At 39.3% G+C, this 15,397-nt stretch overlaps 1 protein-coding gene across 1 annotated transcript; it reads right to left on the bottom strand.

Moving 5' to 3' along the window:
- Positions 1-3,902: 3,902 nt before the first annotated feature.
- On the bottom strand, positions 3,903-9,161 carry gins3 (GINS complex subunit 3). Its single transcript, XM_012867494.3, has 3 exons — positions 8,873-9,161; positions 6,574-6,807; positions 3,903-4,231 (listed from the first exon to the last, which is right to left on the bottom strand). The coding sequence occupies exons 1-3, from the start codon at positions 9,041-9,043 to the stop codon at positions 4,001-4,003; spliced, it is 636 nt and encodes a 211-aa protein (XP_012722948.2). The 5' UTR covers positions 9,044-9,161; the 3' UTR covers positions 3,903-4,000.
- Between the last annotated feature and the right edge of the window lie 6,236 nt (positions 9,162-15,397).

The following is a 15,397-nucleotide window of genomic DNA, read 5'->3' as shown; positions in this document are numbered from 1 at the left end:
GAAGATGACCAGCGGCTCCTGTCGATAGTTGTGGATACTGGTACTTCTTGATAGTCTCTCCTAGGCCTTCTTCTGAACAACGTCTATGTGTGAGGACCAGCTTAGGTCCCGGGAAAGGGTTGCTACGAGGAAACTGAAGTGATTTACAGAAGACGGTGTTGTTGAGGATGGGGAGGGGAGGCAGTGTGGGGGACGTTCTCCAGAAGTCCAACGTCAGGTAAAGCACCAGGAGGTTCAGACCGTATCAATGGACCTCCTGTCTGTATGCAGACTCATCATCATCCTGGATCCGACCAGTGACTGTGGTGTCATCTGCAAACTTCGGGAGTCTGTAAAAATTGTACGGCTTTTACATCTCTACGTCTCTGGCAGGTCCCTGAAGTCCTGTAATTAGGGCTGATTGTGTATATAGTAGTCTAAGGACTGAAGAAACACAGCTTTTGTCATCGTTTCTCCCAGAACCTGAAAGTATCTATCGCTGCGTTCGATATCATGTTACTCTGTGATCTATTTTAAAAAAAAAGTCCTTTACAAAATATTATTGTGTTCATTGTGTATTGCCTCTTGTTTTATGATATATATTTTATGATGATCTTGTTTTATGTAATTTTACATCAAGTGCACCTTTCTTAGGATAACATTTTAAAGAAACACATTATTTATGTGTTTTGTAATACAGCTTGTTTTTAGCTTGTTGAATATTACTATAGCTGGCCAACATTTTTTACTCATAGTGACCCCAGTATAAACAGTAATGCAAGGCAGCCTGGAGTTCTTTGGAAAGCTGAAAATAACTACATATTTTATTTATTCTTGTGTTCTACTAAATTATTTGTATTAGAACTTTGGACAATTAATAATTAGGCACAGTTAAGTGGAATTGAGTGTTTTATTGTTTTCCTGATTACTTAAAATAGTCCAAAAGACAAATTAAAATAATTTCAAACTTAAAGTTTTAAAGGGCCTTCTTCACAGAAAACCAAAAATGTTTTTCCATCACAGTGTTTTTCTTTTGAAAATTATATTTTTGAAGAAAATTACAATATTGAGGAATTGTGTTAAATTTTCTTAAGAGTTTTTACTCTTCTTTTAAAAGTAAATAATAGTAAATTGAGTCGTAGAGTTTTTCTATGTAAACCCATTGTCTTGTGAATACTCTGTCACAAAAAATACCATACCCATATTTTCATTTCTAATTTAAGCTCTGGAGGAAAGCTTGTTTTTGGGGGCTGAGAATATAAAAGGAAAAAGAAATGTACCATGAGGCTCATAACCAAGAGCAAATGTTGGCCTGTTTGACCCCAAAGAAGCCTCAATCCTTGCAGTTTTGTTGGCGATTATCTGTAAATGAATTCAGAATGAAATATTTTCTCAATAACTCGGACATTGTGCTGTGTTTGTGTGTAACCCAGTGACACATTTTAGCAGCATTTGGTGCCTGGCAGGTGGTCACTGCTGACTCCCCACAACAGTTGGTGATTGAGAAGGGACCTCAATCTGCACACTGTGAACAGACTCTACTGAGTTCATTACACGGAGCTGCTTCCTGGGTAATAATCACAAAAATGCAAGAACATGTACATTCACATAGTTCTTTCATACAGTTTAAAATCAGATGCATGATGAAACCATCCATACTTCTTTAAACCGATTCTAAAGTTAAGACCTAGCACAACGCATTAGACCCAACATTTGCCTGGTGAAGGAAAGAACTGGTACATTTCAAGAAGTGTCTGTTTGTGTGTGACAATGTGTCACAGTCCTTCAGAGCCTCACCAAATTGTGCCTGGATTATTGGAAGTTTCTCGTGAAGGACATTGTGCCCCCGTACCCACATTCATGGCAGAGAAACAGGAGGAAGATCACTACCTAGGACGAGAATCAACCCTACACACAGACACATCAGGGTGTCTCGGAGTGCATTCTTTAGAGTTGGATCACCTGGGAGGAACTGTGTGGGAGGAGATTACCGCTTACATGGAGGACAAAGTCGCTGCGGCGAGGTCAGAGACGAACTGTCAGAGCAATCTGACTTCATTACGTCATCAAGCACTGTCAAAGTCAATTTGCTCTGATCTAATGTAAACACTGGAGATTATACACACAGCGCGGGATTTGTTATAGTCTTATAAGGACACTGTCCAAAAGTCTTCAGCTCGTTGTGCATAGCATATATTTACAGACACTTAGCTGCCAGAGCTGAAGAAGCTCTGCACGGGCGGCAAAACAGTGAGTGAGTGCAGGCTTTGCAAATTGGAAAAGAAGGTAATCATGAAAAAGTTTATTTTTGTTTTGAAAATAAACAAAAATTTAGGGGAAAGGAGCAGCGAACTGGGGACAACCCCGGACGACTTATTTCTGCCAATGGCATGAGGCGTGGAGCCGTACAAATACTTATTTACCTTGCTTAAGTAGACATTTTGGTTATGTATACTTTAGTGGAGAAATTATTTTTTTAGCCCACATTTTACATTTTGAAAATAGTCTCATTACTTCTATTTTATTTCAGCTTGTTTTCATTCTGCCTTGTTAATAAAAAAAAATAAAAAAATGAATATTTAGATAAATAGCGCTACACCAATAAGGCGATTCTGATTATGGTTAGAGGCAGTACTGCACCAAGTTGTTTGCCAACTCCCCCCCAAGAAAAAATTAAAAATTGCATTTTTAGGACTATTTGTTGTTTACCTTTACCTTTTTTTTTGAGTAACTGTTAGGATTAATCCTTCATTTTGACAACACTCTCTGCTGTATACAGAATGCCATACAAGGGTATTTATTGTCTGTTGCCCTCATCAGTTCATGTAGCTGCGCTTGGATGTTCATTTACATTTTAACAATAAATAAAAGGTTATCTAAAGTTTGACTTTTTGCACCAATACTTATAGGCAACCAGACATCAGTTTTTCTGCTTCATGAAACCCATGTTGATGCTCAGTATTGCACCTATATGGACTTTTTTGGAGTCTTGTGCATGTCGACTGGGAGGAAACCAAGGAGAACCAGGGCTTCTCATTGGAGAACTACAGTTGGGGGAGGGGCTTACAGTTCAAAGTAAACGTCTCCTCAGTCAGGGTTCGAATCTGTGCAGTCAGCATAGCTCCTTTAAGGATCCGTTTTTATTGATCGCTGTTTTTGCAATCATTTGGAGCCAAAATCAGATTTTAAGTATAAAGTCAACTGCAAAACCCTGGTTTACACGAACGGCTAAATGTTCAGGAATAAATTATTTTTGTCCAAGCTCGTCGGTCCCGTGCATCATGGGGCTTTTAGTTTTTCAGAATAGATAAAAAACAAAACACTTAAAACAAGGCCTTTTATAACCCAACCGAAACCCTCTTAACCATTTTTTTTTTTTTAGAAAATCCAATTACCAAAACCTGCAAGAAATTACTCGGATTCAGAGCAACCTTTCAACGTCAACCGTCCCAACAGATGCTGAACTCTGCAGGGCGATGAGGCCTGAATATTTTTTCTAGGTAATCATTGCCAACGGTAGACAAGGATTTCAAACTCTCTTTTACAGCTACCAGCCTGCTAATTAGATGCACAGCTCAGGCTCAGCCGTGTTGTCCTGCAGCTTACGTGGGCTGAATATTTCACCATTGCTCTAAGCTGAAAAATATAAGAAAAATCGTGTTTTGTGGCTTCTCCATCACATCTAACTGGGAACCATTAGGACAGACACCAAATGTTTACTTTTGAACAGCTTCTGATGGGAACCACTGCAGCGGCAAACATCTGGACTGACATCATTAGTCTGTCACAACCGTGAGGCGACAGATGCAGCAGAGGCTGGTTGAAGAAGGAAGGCTCGGCTTTATCATCCACCGTTTTAGTCGCTGAGGAAGTTTTGCCCAAGCTGGAATCTTTTTAGGACAAACTACAACGTTTTGATCAAATGGAAAAAAGGAAACAGTGAACCTTTTATTTATAATCACACATAAAAACAAGATTTATACACAATAGAGTCTGTTGCTCTGATACGACCGGGCGACGGTCACGGCTGAACGTCGACAAGCTTCCTCTTGCGGTAGTTGAGGACCAGGCCAGAGGCGGTGAGCTGCGAGGCCTGACCCTTCTCCCAGCTCTGGAAGCCGTTCAGGCCGTTCTGACCGGACCTGAACAGAACCTTCTCCAAGCAGTCCAGCCGTCCCACCAGCACAGATGTGTCCTCGTTGTAGGCGTTTTGGGAGGAGTCCATTGTCCGTCTGAAGCGGCCGATGAACGTCTGGAGGGAGGACAGTGTAAACGGGGAAAGATGGACGCAGAAAAAAGGTCAGAGGGTTGCAGTTACGGATTTTTAATCCAACGTTTGGCCATGTTTTTTTTTGACAGCAGGTGAACCGGCGGTGAACTGTAAAATTTCTCACCTTCAGTCAATGCTGTCAAAAGCTTAAAACTCGACAGTGTGGAAGGTGGCGATGGTACCTCAAAGTAAAATCAAATTTATTAAATCATGGTTGGTATAATGAAAAATTGAGGCCAAGGCTGTGCAGGTCAGTCAAAGTCAACCTCACCACTCTCTCTCGTCCATGTCTTGGTGCTTAGTCATGTTGGAAGAGGAGGAGGGGGGGGGGGGGGGGGGGGGTCATCTCCAAACTGTTCCCACGATGTTGGGAACATTACATTTACCGAAACGCCTTCGCCTGCTGTAACATTCAGAGTCCCTTTCATGGAAGCAAGGGGCCAAGCCCAGCTCCTGAGAACGACCCCACACCAGAACCCCGTCCACCAAACTTTACACTTGGCAAGATGCACTCAGACAAGTACGGTTCTCGTGGCAAACGCCAAACCCAGACTCGTCCATCAGATTTCCAGATGGAGAAGTGCGATGGATCACTCCAGAGAAGGCGCCTCCACTGCTCCAGAGTCCTGTGGCAGCGGGCTTTACACCACTACACCCGAGGCTTTGCACCTGGTGACGTACGGCTGGGATGCAGCTGCTCAGCCATGGAACCACCATGAAGTATGTGTCTGAATGTAGAGGAATTAATTGGTAATTTTTATACTTTGTAAGTATAATAATTACTTTGAATCACTTAAGAACTTTCTGGGACATTGAGAAGCTGGACTTTACTGGAGAGAAATAAATAATTTCCACCAGGGTGTTGACGAACTTCAAGAGAAGTGAGCACGTCTTCGATTGATGTTGATTTATTTCCTTCATGTAAACAGGAGGACTTGGTTGTTGATTTTTTTTTTCACTGTTTATAGTTCCACATATGCTTTAAAATGAATTTTCATAATAAAAAGATTTTTTTCAGAAGTTTGGAGGTCTTGTAGCGATTGACTCTGCAGAAAGATGGAGACCTCTGCACACTACTTGCAGGCCAACAATGACCTTAACGACTCCCCATTACTAAGGGAGTGGACCTGTTTCGGTTTAATTTGCATGTTATCTAAGCCATTACAAGGCCTTTGTTGGGCAGTACTATAAAGCTTGGAACTCAACACTACTCCAGACATTTTGAATTGAGAAAGCTTTCTGGATGGGAAGCGAAACATCTTCAAACTCTGGTAAAAAGTCCAGTTGTGTCTGCACACTATGCGCCTCTGTCAGGCTACATGGCCGACCGTGTCACGGCTGAGCTGCTCTCGTTCCCAACCTTTTCCCGCTGTTATGATACCACTGACAGCTGACTGGGAAATATTTAGGCGCGAGGACATCTATCGACAGGCAGCATCCTATCACAGAAGGAAGAACACCTGAAAAGTTTGGACATCTTCTCATTCACCGGTTTCTCTTAATATTCATAACTACCTCTTGCAACTCTTCGAAGAGCAGTAATCAAAGCAAAGAGGGGTTACTTTGAAGAATCTAAAAAAAATAAAAGATGTTTTTCACAATGTTTCGTTTGCTACATAATTCTACACACGTTTGAGTAATCAGTTTGATGTCTTCATTATGTATGTATAATGTAGAAAGTAATACAAATTATGACAGGTGTGTAACAGTGATACAAGCAGCAGTGCAGCATGCTTTTGTTTGAGATCGCTGCGCCCTCTAGTGGCGGCAACGGTCAGTAACGCTGCCTTCTGATGTTTATAGTTTAGAAAAACAGCAAACATCTGAGCTACTACTCTCATATAATCATTATCCTTTATAAGCTTTTTGAGGACAAACCACTTATTTCATAAAACACTGTGTTTAGTATCCCACCTTTTAAAATCTGACCCAAATGTCTAATTGCGGGTTAAATTGAACACAAATTGTTCATACACTGCCTGCACTCAGACTGAAAAATTAAGATGCCAGCTGTTGTTGGCAGCTAATAAAGCTCGCCCCTGTGTACTCTTGTTAAATGCTCATTTAATGAAGAAACGTATTAGTTTCTGCTTTCATGAGAGGTGAACAGGTTTGTCTTTGCACCTAAACATCAGGCACAATGTTGCCATTAATCTGCAGAGACGTGCCGCCTTGTTTTAGATGAAAAGGAACCCTGGAAACGTCTAATCTGTGCACCAAGGACACGTGTCTAATTAAACGTGTTTATTGTTGACCAGTGTGGGTTACTTTCATAAACCGATCCGCCCCAGCAACAGCTGCAGGGTCCTCCTATCTTCCTTTACCTGCAACAGAGTCTTTGCGATGTCAGGGTTTTCTGGGTTGTCAAAGTGGAGCATCTGGGATCCCAGGCCGTAGTAGTAGGGCCCCATCTTATGCAGGTCCACCACGTTTGGGTCAGCTGTGAACACGGTCCTCCAGCCCTCTTTGTACACTTTGGGAAGCTCTACAGACAGCACCTTCCTCTTCTTCTCATACAGACCCTTGGAGAGCCACAGAGGAAACTCCATCTTTGTACCCTGAAAGGAAAGAAAGAGCCCTTAGATTGGGTGGGGTTGTATTGGTGTGCCTCGTTCCCTAGTTTACGCTGATGTGTTTGTGTGGGAAAACAAGTCAAATGCAAAAACCTTTAGAAGTTTTCTAACCATTAAAGATGTCAGACTATTCATTTTCAACACTGGCTTATTTCTGAGCTGGATTAAAGGGAGGTTGAAGTCTTTCACTGCAGTTAAAGGTGCCATGACATCACTGTATAAACCATTACATGTAGTTGATATTGCTGCATATATCAATTGTCCAAAGAATTTAATTTAAAAAAAATGACATCGATTTGTTGTTTTGTCAGGCCAAATGTCCCTCCTCAGTAAAAGGGTTGGGAGGGGTAATGATATGCAGCTCTACCAAAAATAAATATAACATAAAAGCACTTTGTATTGTCTCTGTACTGAATTTTGCTAAATAAATAAATTTGCCTTGCCTTGCCTTACCAAGTCGACTTCACCCTGATTGGCTACAACCATATTTGGAAAATAACCTACGTAGAAAGACAACCTGTTTTCTGTTCTGGTCGTTTTGGAGCAAAGCAACAAAGCTGACCGCCCCTGAGCAGGTCCGTTGTTATTTACATTCACAGCTTCATCAGCACAAAACAGACCACATTATACCCCCAAAACCTTTGTTGTCATGGGCAAGAAGCAGGGTACACCTTGAGTCCATCAAACAGATACACAGAACTGATAACCAAAGCCAACTCGGTCCCCAATTATCTTAATTTGTATGTTTTGGATGGTTGGAGTGTCAGGAAGAAAGACTCAGACATACACAGAAAAAGCAGGCAAATGCTCCCCTAGACAAAATTTTAACCTTTGACCTTCTATCTACTAAGCTACAGTGCTAAATATTTGATCCACTGTCATGGAGGCACGTTAGATTTAAGAAACACTCAAAAAGACAAAACAGTAAGGATCTGGAATTTGAAGGCTTAAAGTTAAACGTCTGTAGACATTTAACTTTAAGATTTAATTTTTTGATGTTTTAATTAACCCTGCCTCTCGCACATTGACAGCTGGCGATAGGCACCAGCGCCCATCGCGACCCCACAAGGGATAGACATGTGAGAAACTGGATGGATGAATGTTTTATTTAAAGCTTCATATTTACCTCTTCTATAAACTTGTCAATTTTGCAAAAAATAAAATAAAAAAAAATCAGTAAAACAAAGATTATCATTCTTACTTCTACTTTTTATCAGTACTTTAACCATCAACAGCTTTTGTTGTCAAATGGTATTTTGCTATATAGCTATTTTATCATATTTTGTCACCTTTACATGTTTCAAATCAAACAAACTTTGTGTCAAAGATAACCTGGATAAATATAATATGCAAATTTGAAAATTAAAGGTGAGAACAAACTATTCAAACCAACATAGCACTATGGTAAACAAATAAAATATATTTTTCTAAATAAATAGTTGTAATTCCTTTGCTTTGGATGCAAAACCTATTTTGATCAAATAACATGCAACAACTTCTATTTATGTACTTTAGTCGTTTAAAAAAAAGTTGCCAAGATAAGAACTGACTGATGATCTCAAATAATATTTTAAAGATCGGTTTATCTCGGTGCATCTTTAATAAAAATTAAAACGTTTAAGTACCACGACCGTAATATATAACATATACCTAGTTTAATTTTTTCACTTCATTTGTTTTCAATGTTATACTTACTTTTTCAATATCTAGATAGCCCAAATTTTATTTCGCTGTCCAAATAAGCTGTGTTTTGATAATAAATATAACGTAAAATCATACCAAATGTGCGCCGAATATACAAATGAGTCGTATTTAATCTTAAACACCCAAAATGCATTTACCAGACAACCAATATTTAGTTAAAATCGACTAAAAACTGTTAAACACTAAAATGCTGACTAGAGATTGGCGAGACGTTTAGTTGCATTCCACTAGAAGGTCCATATAAACCTCATTAACTTTTAGGGAAAAAGATCTGACAGGCAGTGATATAGAGATACGTGCTCTGTGAGGAATTATTGTAGTTTTTAATGCAGGGAAGCGCACTGACCTCCGCAATGTCCTGTGAGTCACTCGACTTCTCCAGGAATCCAAGCCGTGGGAAGACGCACTCCGTCCGGACAGGTAGCCTCTCCTGCGAGAGCAAAATGTCGTCGAGAGACAGAAAATTCTCCTCCATCCCCACGCCAGGAGTTACGGGGAAATACGACTGTGTGTCCATGTCTTTAAACGTGACACCAAACACAAACAGTTAATGGAATAATACCAGTGAACCTCTCTCCGCTCTCACAGCGCTGCCATTACACTTCCTTGTTATTGGCGCCAGGACAGAAGAGCCAATCAGAGCTTGTTTTTCCTCTTCTTCTTGAGTTTTATTGGTGCGCATTACCGCCGCCAAGTGTTGAGGAGTATAGATCGGAATGGCAATTTATTGAGACTTAGACTTAGAGACTTAGAGAAGATAAAGATAAGGTAGAATTATTAGTAAAAGTTTTAGCTAAAGTGCAAAGTAATGAAAATCTTAGTAAAGAAGAGAAAGAAGGAAGAGAATTAACGATGAGGAAATATAATGAAAGGATAAATGAGGAAATGGTTGATATTGATAATATAAATATGAAGTTTTCAATGACAGAGTTAAATAAAGCATTAAAGAATACAAAAAATTCAACACCAGGGGAGGACCAAATAAATTATGTTATGCTTAAAAACTTGAGTGAAAGGAGTAAATTAGTTTTACTAAAATTATATAATAAAATATGGGAAGAAGGAACTTTGCCAGATAAGTGGAAAGAATCAATTATTATTCCTATCTGTAAACCAGGTAAGGATCCTCAGTTAACTGAAAGTTACAGGCCAATAGCTTTAACATCTTGTGTTGGAAAAGTAATGGAGAGGATGGTGAATAATAGATTAATGTATTTCTTAGAATCGAGAGGAAAAATAAAATCATATCAATATGGCTTCAGGAAAGGAAGAAGTACAACAGATCCTATGGTACAGCTTGAACATGAAATCAGAAAAGCACAGGTGAATAAAGAAGTTTTAATGGCAGTGTTCTTGGATATTGAGAAGGCATATGACATGTTATGGAAGGAAGGTTTATTGATTAAAATTAGACAAGTAGGGTTAAGAGGTAAAATTTATAATTGGATTAAAGATTTTTTAACTGATAGAAGTATAAGAGTTAAAATAGGAAATGAGGTAAGTTCAAAATATTTAACTGAAAATGGCACTCCTCAAGGTAGTATTATAAGTCCAATGTTATTTATAATAATGATTAATGATATTTTTAGTAAAATCGAAGGTAAGTTTGGAATGACTTTATATGCGGATGATGGTCTTATTTGGAAACGGGGAAGAAATATAAAATTTATAAATTATAAAATGCAAGAAGCGTTAGGTAAAGTAGAAGATTGGGCATTAGAGTGGGGATTTCGAATTTCAAGTTCAAAATCTAAATTTGTTAACTTCACTAAGAGGAAGGTAGGTGCTAATATAAAATTAAAAATGTATGATAAGGAAGTAGAAAGGGTAGATAAATTCAAATATTTAGGTTTATGGTTCGATAAAACGCTTACATGGAAAATACATATTAGTAAAATAATAGAGAGAAGTAAAAAAATATTAAATATCATGAGGTGTTTAAGAGGCAAAGAATGGGGAGCAGGTAGGAAAACTTTGAAAATATTATATATTGGACTTATTAGATCGGTTATAGATTATGGATGTGTGGTATATAATTCTGCCTCAAATAACTTATTAAAAGAAATAGATAAAATACAGTATCAAGCGTTAAGAATTTGCTGTGGGGCAATGAAGACGACACCAGTGTCAGCACTACAGGTAGAAATGGGGGAAATGCCATTGGAGTTAAGAAGGAAACAATTAGGAGTAGGGTTTTGGGCAAAAGTAAAAGGGCATAAAAAAAGTTATCCTATAAATAATATATTACAACCATGCCAAGAAAGTGTTAAGAATGTAAAAATAAATAGTTTTGGATGGATAATAAATAAAGAAATAAAGGAAATAGGATTAAATCAATGTTTAATTAGCCCGGTCGTGGATTTTTCATGTAATCCGCCTTGGATACAAAAAGAGATAAAAGTTGATTTAACATTGTTGGAAGAAGGAAGACAAACGGTAGAAGGAGAGGTGGAAAGATACATAAGAAGGGTATATGGAGAATACTTACAAATATATACAGATGCATCAAAGATGGTAAATGAGTAGGGATAGCATTTATAATTCCAGATTTAAACATTATGGAAAATAAAAGATTAATGGATAGTTTGAATGTATACACAGGAGAGTTACTGGCTATTTCAATGGCGTTAAAATGGAGTGAAGAATTAAGCGAAAAGAAAGTGTTAATTTGTTCTGATTCAAGTAGTGCATTAATAAGTATTATGGAACAAGAGTCGGAAGCAAGACAAGACATTCTGATAGATATAAATAAATCAATACGTAAAATGGGAAAAAATGGATCTACTGTTAAATTTATTTGGATTCCGGCTCATACCGGAATAGTTGGAAATGAATTAGCAGATACATTTGCAAAGAGAGCGAGTAAGAGAAATGAAGTCGAACTGGAAGGTAAATATAGTAAAAATGAGATAAGGAGTATAAGTAAAATATATTACAAAAAGAAGTGGCAGGAAAAATGGGAGGGTGAAAAGAAGGCAAGGTTTTATTATAATATTCAAAAAAAGTGGGGGAGTGTAGAAAAGAAAATAGGAATAAACAAGAGGAAGATATTATATCTAGATTAAGATTTGGACATGTAGGGTTGAATAGTACTTTGAAAATAATAAATAAACATAGTACGGGGTTATGTAATTTTTGTGGAAAGTTGGAAACAGTTATACATATTTTTATGGAATGTAATAAATATAATCTAGAAAGAGAGGAATTAGTAGAAGAGTTAAATAGGAATAAAGTTAAATTAAATATTAGAGATCTGCTACAAAAATCTTCTGGAGATGTGGTTTTTAAATCTGTGTTTAGGTTTCTTAGGAAAACAGGTCTAATAGGGAGATTATAGGGATTAGACATCTGGTTCATACTCCAGTCCAGAAGGTGGCGGTAATGCACCTGAAAGTTGTTTGCCAACCGCCATAAAACAAAAAGAAGAAGAAGAAGAAGAAGAAGAGACTTTAGGCCCGTTTACACTACACCTAAAAACCGAGCCATGCCGAGACCGGTCCTAGCTTGGTCCAGTTAACTGAGATAAATGCAGCCGTTTACACACACAGGAGTTATCTCGGTTATGGTTCCTTGGTTGCTCCTCGCCTCCTAGTGGCGATCTGCGTTACTACCGCTCTCTGGGATTGAAGGCGGGACCGAGCAAATCAAAATGGCGGCACCCGTCACATTCAGGATGTTATTGTTATGGGCCTTTCAGACAGGCTGCGACGACCGCACTGCTGCGCTGTGAAACCCATTCTTTTCAATGGCTTGCGCCGCGCCAGGGCGGTTTATCGCTGCGTCGAGCAAAGCGCAAGCACAGCGCAGCGCACCGCTTCGCGCGCCGCGCCGTGACGAATGTACGCGTTGCCATAGAAACCGCAAATGCGCTGCGGTGAACCCCGCGGCAAGCGCAGCGCAAATCGCTTCCTGTCTGAAAGGCCCTTAGACAGATTCGGCTTTTGGGACGTGGATAAGACAAATGAACGTCTAATAAGGATTTACAGACGCGGGAAACAACAACAGACGCTGAGGTTCATAAGCAGAGTCATCACTGGAAACCGTGTGGCACGGTAAGGAAGCTAGTATTATTATGAATGTCTGAAATTTGTCTGAATGGAGCGTGAATCGGGACGTGCAGCCAGACACGCCGGAAAACCCGCTGACAGTCAGCTGACTGTAAGGGCATGACGCGGTCTGCTCATGCGCTCCTCGTTATCAGGGAACCGGGCTAAAAAAAACCAGTCCGAGACCTGGTGATGAACTGGTCTGCAGTTAGCGCGGTCCGGTTATCGTTAGCGCGGTCTGGTTCAGTCTGCTGACCATTTACACACAAGAGTTATCTCGGTTACCGAGCTCGGACTGGTCTCGGCTCGGTTAAAAAAGTGTAGTGTAAACGGGCCTTTAGAGACTTTCTTTATTGTCATTTTGTATACACAGAGTGCATACAGAACGAAATTTCGTTTTCACACAGCTCAGAAAGATTGCAGTAACTCTACAGGATACCTGACAGTGAATTACAGTACAGGATAAAGTGCAGTGATAAATCGCAGTCACTTACAGGATAGTTTCAAATGACTTCCGGATAAAGTGCAGCAGTGAACAGTAGGCAGATGAAAATCGAAACAATGTAAAACAAATGTAAACAAATATGCAGTAAGGAGCTGCAGTGATTTAAAAGTAGACACTTGCATTGTAAACAGTTTTGCAGTACGTTTCTGGGTAAGGTGCGGCAGCAATTTTGCAGGATACGATGCAAATGTGCAAATGTGCAAATCAGCGAGTCGAGTATGGTACACAGTCCGTTTTTATACTTCAGCAGTTTAGCAGTTCAACAGTCTGATGGCAGCAGGGAAAAAGCTTTTGCAGAACCTGGTGGACCTGCAGCGGATGCTGCGGAACCTCTTTTCAGAGGGCAGCAGGGAGAATAGTCTATGGTGGGGGTGTGAGGGGTCCCTGATGATGTTACGGGCTCGAGACACACAGCGCTGCGATAAAATGTCTTTAATGGAGGGAAGAGGAGCCCCGATGATCCCTTCTGCTGTCCTCACCACTCTCCTCACGTTCTTCCAGTCGGAGGCACTGCAGCCTCCACACCACACAGAGAGACAGCTAGTCAGAATACTCTCTATGGTGCTTCTGTAGAAGGTCGTGAGGATGGGCGGGGGCAGGCGGGCTCTCCTCATCCTCCGCAGAAAGTACAGTCGCTTCTGTGCCCTCTTCACCAGTGACGTGGTGTTCACAGTCCAGGTGAGGTTGTCCGTGATGTGCACCCCCAGGAACTTGGTGCTGCTGACCACCTCCACCGCTGAGTTGTTGATGAGCAGTGGAGCATGGTGAGGCCGGTTTTTCCTGAAGTCGACGATGATCTCCTTGAAGCATGTTATAAAAAAACTATATTCTTCCAGTTAGACCTGCTGTTACAAATTATTGCAATAAATATTGATAGCATCAATTTTCTGAATTCTTTTGTAAAATGTTGACCATATCATACAAATGTTGACCATAATTTAAATTTCACCTTGCTGAGATGTTCAGTTAAGTGTTTTCTTTCTTCCTCATACTGCTAGCAACGTAACACATCTTCCACCGATTTTTTTTGTCCACAACAGAAACATCTACCTGACATATGCAACCTTTCCTGCAGTCTCTCTTAGTAATGCCTCTAAATTCTGTTTTACCTAAGTTGCCATCGTGTCAAAACATATTTTTGACCCATCCTTTGTTTTCCTATTTACTATTTCATTTAATTTCTTCATTATGTCTGCTCATATCCACAACAAAGTAACAGTCATACCCCCTTATGCCCCCCCCCCCCCCGACAAAAGTGGATCATCATGCCCATCAAAGTAATATTTATGTATTTATTTATTTATGTGTTTATTTATAAACATTTATTAGAGGATCAGCCCCATGAGATGAAACATCTAATTTTCATGGGGGTCCTCAGTAACATATCCAAACAATGTAGAAAAGTAAAACAACAGAGTAGATACAAGATACAAGATACAAGAAAAAAAAATCATTTCAATTTACACAGATATTCTTATTTTTATGAATGACTTCTTGATTTTTATTCTAAAATTTCATTTTCTATCTAAATAATAGCATTTTGAATAATCTCTTAAAGTAACCCAGGTCTGTACAGTGATGCAGTGGGTAGCACTGTTGCCTTGCAGCACTAAGGTCCTTGGTTTGAGTCCTACCATGGGTCTTTCTGCATGGAGTTCACATGTGATGGAAAATGATGTTTGTTCTGGAAAATGTATTAATTAGATTCTTTCTGGGTACTCTGACTCCCACAGTCCAAAAACATGTTATGTTAATTGGCCTCTCTAAATTCTCCGTAGGTGTGAGTGTGTACGAGAATGGTTGTTTGTCCTGTTTGTCTCTGTGTTGCCCTGTAATAGATTGGAAAACTACCCAGGATGTACCCCGCCTCTCACCCATTGAATGCTGGAGATAGGCACCAGCACCCCTTACGACCCCATGAGGGATAAGCGTGTTAGAAAATAGATGGATGTTAAACTAACCCACCTAAACTTGGTACCAACTGCTTTTTCCACCTGGAGTTCGCTGATGTAGACTACTGTGGATGTAAAGTTGAAAGAAGCAAAAAAGGGACAAATCAAAGAGGCATATATATATATATATATATATATATATATATATATATATATATATATATATATATATACACATAATATTATATAAACTACTCATTAAACAACAAGTATACAGTTTACTTCTAGTTCAAAAATACTTGCTATTTTATGTATCCAATTATTGATAACTGTAATATTAGTACTTATAACAAGACAAAAGACGAGCGTTCAAGAGAGGTCCAGGTATAGGCTCTATGTTATAGTTTAAACACAAGTTAAAACAAGTT

This window comes from Fundulus heteroclitus, chromosome 2 (genome assembly GCF_011125445.2).
Source record: "Fundulus heteroclitus isolate FHET01 chromosome 2, MU-UCD_Fhet_4.1, whole genome shotgun sequence".
Classification (NCBI taxonomy): Eukaryota; Metazoa; Chordata; class Actinopteri; order Cyprinodontiformes; family Fundulidae; genus Fundulus; species Fundulus heteroclitus.
The sequence above is the reverse complement of the archived record's forward strand: the minus strand, read 5'-3'. Positions and strand labels throughout refer to the sequence as shown.